This window comes from Quercus robur, chromosome 1 (genome assembly GCF_932294415.1).
Source record: "Quercus robur chromosome 1, dhQueRobu3.1, whole genome shotgun sequence".
Classification (NCBI taxonomy): Eukaryota; Viridiplantae; Streptophyta; class Magnoliopsida; order Fagales; family Fagaceae; genus Quercus; species Quercus robur.
The window spans coordinates 39754452-39759352 of record NC_065534.1 but is presented as its reverse complement, the minus strand read 5'-3'; the positions used below and the strand labels follow the sequence as shown (position 1 = coordinate 39759352).

General features: G+C 32.4%; 1 protein-coding gene across 1 annotated transcript; it reads right to left on the bottom strand.

Moving 5' to 3' along the window:
- Nucleotides 1-3389: 3389 nt before the first annotated feature.
- Nucleotides 3390-4382, bottom strand: LOC126689741 (zinc finger protein GIS3). Its single transcript, XM_050384931.1, has one exon. It carries the CDS (start codon nt 4300-4302, stop codon nt 3565-3567), a length of 738 nt encoding a protein of 245 aa, XP_050240888.1. The 5' UTR covers nt 4303-4382; the 3' UTR covers nt 3390-3564.
- Between the last annotated feature and the right edge of the window lie 519 nt (nt 4383-4901).

The window sequence follows — 4901 nt, the reverse complement described above, 5'->3', positions numbered from 1 at the left end:
ATTTCCCATGTTTCACTATATATTCTTGAAAAAACATCATGACCAAAGAGATGAGTTAATTCTCTTCATAGATTCGAACCAGAGGAGTAGATGACCCTTCTTGTCCTACTCATATCCATCATTCAAAAGAACCAAGCATCATGCATGCATGTTTTGTTTCCTTTGGCGAGTGACAATTTATTGTGCCTAGAGCACTAGTATTGGGGAGTGTAAAACTCCCAAGTTACTATTTTACAATTCAAACCATTAAAAGCATACCACAACCAAGTTACTAGATACAAAAAATTATACCCACTAGTTACAGAAAAAATTAATTTTGTAATCTTGTGGTTGTGTGTAAAAAGAAAAAGAGAGAAGGAGGAAAAAGAGAGAGAAGAGCACTTTTTATTATTTTATTAGGTAGTTTGTATTATTTTATTAAATTGTATGTAAAATTAAAAACTAAGATATGAGATAAATTGTAAAATGAGCTGATAAAGTAGATAAAGTGATGTTTAAGGGTGTAAAATATGTTTTTTTTTTTTGACATTTCCGGATATTAATACTCTTATAGCTTAAACTAGACATCGATAGAGTCACCCTTGAAGTCTTAATTAATATTTTGTCCTAAGCTAGTCATGGGGATGGGCCTCTAGGCTCTAGTTGCCTAGATGGGGATGGGGATGGCGATGGGAATGGAGAAACCCACCTTGTCTCGCTAAATTGCTAAAAATCCCATGGCTAAAGCTAAAGACAAGATCACAATAATAGTGTCTCTACAACTTGACATTTTTAGGGGTAATGACTACATAGTGTTAATGATGATAATTTTCGCTCTAAAAAGAAACAAAATGCTACTGCAAATAACCTCCTGGATTTACAAACAAGAGATCTAAAAAGAAACAAAATGCTACTGCAAATAACCTCCTGGATTTACAAACAAAACATCTAAAAAACACCTAAAATAAATATGTTAAGTACAATGTTCTTTGTTGGATGATAGTACTACTATCGAGTTTATAATTTCTTATATATGCATGGATATAATTTAGAATCATTATAATCATATTTATATATATATGAAGAATCACTACAATCATAATTAAGAATCACCACAATCATACACCTTTTTGAATTTTTACCAACTTCAAAAAAAGCCATTATTTCATTATTTTTAAAGAACCTTATAAGGATATCATTAATTAGAGTATGTAATTTTTTTGGCTCCATTTTAATACCCCAAAAAAAAAATGCAATTTATCGAACTAGTTACGTATTCTTAGATTTTAACATTTTTTTTTTATTGTGATGTATACAATTAATGAATTTAGATTATGTTTATTATTTTTTTTGAAGAAGTTATAAAAATTTATTTGTTATGAACCTATTAAAAAGACGATTAATTTTTAAGGAACACATTTTTTTTATGGAGGAATATGTTACATTCATTTACAGTATTACATAGAAGGATAATAAATTTTCCTGATTAAAAAAAAAAAAAAAGAAGGTTGATAAATTATATATGATTCTATTATATTTCCTAAATTTAGATTTATGAGTTTGCATCTGAAGAGAATTGACACAAAATTAAAATATAATTGGAATGGTACTTGGCACAAAATTTAAGTGTATTTAAAATTTAAAAATACTTTGCTAAAATTAGAATGTAATTAGAAAGATCCACAATTAAAATTTTTTTATTTATTTTACATTTTAAGTGGATAAAATGGATTCTAACTTAAAAGTCTCTCTGTTAGAATTACTACAAAATGTCAATTGGCCAATTAAAAACGAACTATTATTGTAAAATAATCCTTTTGACATTGTCCTCAGATATTTCATTTTGATGATATATTCTACAATATACATTTTTTTATATGTACCATACATATATAATCTTAAACGTTAATATAAATATTTTCTTATTTAATATCCATTATATATATATATATATATATATATTTTGCTAAAGATGAATGGTTAAGACTTAATATTATATAAGTATGATACACAAAATTTAATAAAAAAAGTTTGTGTACCATTGGAAAACCCTTTGATTTGCTTTTGCAATTTCCATGATATGTTTCAAGTTTCAACTAAATTCTCTAGAATCATGGGATATATCCGTATATAAAGGTTCCAAAATCTTTTTACAACATTTTTACAACAAATCATTGATGATTAATTATTATTAGTTCAAATTTGAACCTAACACTAAGACTATTTTTTTGCCCCAATAATAATAACTAGTAACAACCTGCCATTTAAGATTTGTTATAAAAATGTTGTGAAAATGTTGTGGACATATCATTTCTCTTAAATAAAATAGATAATATAAGTTAATATTCGTTAAAAAGACATCAGTGGATATTCTTGTACTAACATGTAACTGATAAGCTACGAAGAAAAGAAATGCCAATTCATTAACTGAAGTTTATATGCCTCAAAAAGTTTAGTAGGTAATGAAATGCTTTAGTATGCCTAAAACGTCGACTTTTTGAAGAATATCACACTCCAATTTTCCACGAGTAGAAGACTCACTTCAACAACTACAGAATTTAGCTCATTGTGAGATTAATTAATATTGTAAATCTCAAATTACAGAATTTTAGAACCATTTACAACATCCAGAAAAACTTAGCGAACATTATCAAATATTCCTTTTTATTCATTGTACTTTTTCCGATCTAAAAAGGAAGCTAAAATTTCACATGTATAAATTCCCTTTGTTTTCCTTCTTTTCCAAGTATCTGTCTTTTCTTTTCCTTTAATTTTCTTTTTTACTTTTCTTTTATAGCAACCAAATGGTGTATTAAACTGTTACTTTATAACAAATTTGTGAGACAAGTATAAACATTTAGCTCTCCTTTCTACCGATTAAGAAATTAATGCATCAGTAGTCTAGACTGTAAAGAGACTGAAAAGGCTATCTCTAATGAGTTAAGTTATAGCTTAGTCTCAATTTCTCCAAAAAATTATGCGGTTTCAAATGATGGGAAATACTAATCATTGTGCATAAAATCATAAAAATTAACATCTTCCTTTTGTACATTTTGTTTATATAGTTTACTTTTTGGGATTCTTTACAAATAATGTAACTAAGTAAATTAATTAGAGTAATTATTCATTTTTCTCTAAGTGTAAATTAAAAAAATTCAACTTTCAAAATTAAACCCTATTGAATGGCGTTGATGCCATTGGATTATTGTAATGTATTTTTGTGAATCTGTCACATACATCATCTCTTTGATAAGTCATAACACGTAGGTCCCACAACGGTGTGAAATTTACATGTTATAAGAGAGATAATACACACACAAAATGCATAAAATAATTAGTGTGAGGGTAGGTTTATAACTTATAAGAAAGAAAGAACGATAAAAATTAAAAGAAAACTGCAAAAAGTATGGTTAATGATCAATGTGCTATCCAAATCACTTCCTTAAGAGAAAAAAAAAATAAATAAATAATTGTGGAAAAATGTACAAGATCCGATTTGAGATGATAAACATCAAGCTTGTGAGTGGAGCCAAACCCAAACCACTTGGTAAACATCTATTCAAGTCAAGGCAAGTTGAGCCGAGCCTAAGGTGCAGCCGGAGCAAGGCTGAGATGCAAGTCCAAGCCCAATGCTTCATCAAAACTGGGCCCACCATCGCCTTTGGAGAACCTACTCAACGATGGCCCATCAACCCTGTTATGGGTCCGGGCCTGTACTACCTGAGAGCCCATGGAAAATGCAGACGAATCCCCTACACCACCACCATACGATAACATCCCTGCTCCTCCTCTACCACTCGTACTATTACTACTATTACTACTGGAAATAACACTAACAGCACCATTACCATTATTTGTGAACACGCTCCCATGTGACACGTGGAAGGGCGGTGCGGCGCGTGGGACATACACCCATGAAGGCTGAGCTGAGCCACCTGGGACTACGACGGAGCCAGGCGGAGCGAGGAGGTGAGGTGGCGGAGCGAAAGCTGAGATTATGGGGTTGCGGACGTAGGCAACGGCGGCGTTTCGAGTGGCTTGTAACTGGGCACGTTTGAGTTGTTGCCTCTCTTTTTTGTGAGCGTTTTGGTGCCCACCAAGTGCTTGTGAATTTGCGAACTCTCGGCAACAGTACTGGCACTCGTATTTCCGGTCACCGGAGGGAGGGAAAGAGCTTGATTCCGATGACCCAGATGGGGATTTGGTGGAATCTACGGGGTCTTCATCTTCTTGGACGTTGATGCCAAAGAGTTTTAAGCGTGTGGTGCTGGTGGTGGTGTTAGTGTTATTGCTTGGTTTTGTTTGGTAGTCTAGCTCTGCCATGTGTGTAACAAAGAGAGCGAGAGAGAGAGAGAGCGAGAGAGAGAGAGAGAGAAAATGAGGATGTTAAGAGAGTTGTTGCATTTGTGGGGTATATATACAAGATAAAAAGGTTTTGATAATGTGTACACAGTGTAGAGGCAAGAAAGAGAGATAGAAAGAGAAAGAGAGAGAGATGGTTGCGGACATCCCAAGGAGAAGAAAGTGTGTAATTTTGGGAACACGACCCGAGAACACTCGGGGGGGCCCTTTGAAGAATATTATACTTGATTTGCCGATTCTTTCTTTCCATTTTCTCTTTTTGTTTAGGGTTAAATTGCCAGATTACCCTCTTCTTGATTTTTAATAATGCCCCATTTGGTCTTAAATATTTGGTTGAAAAACTATTTGATCATAATTATACATTGATCGGTAAACGTATTGTTTATTGTTTATATATGAAGTGGGTAATGGGGATGGAATGTGATGCATGTGATGAGAGTATAGTACGGGTCGAGGTATAAAATGATTGGATTTGTCTACTCGAGTCAAAGCTGCTTCTGGTTTTTTTTTTTTTTCCCCCTTTCTTTTGTGTTTCTGACCAATCACAACGTATGGTATTA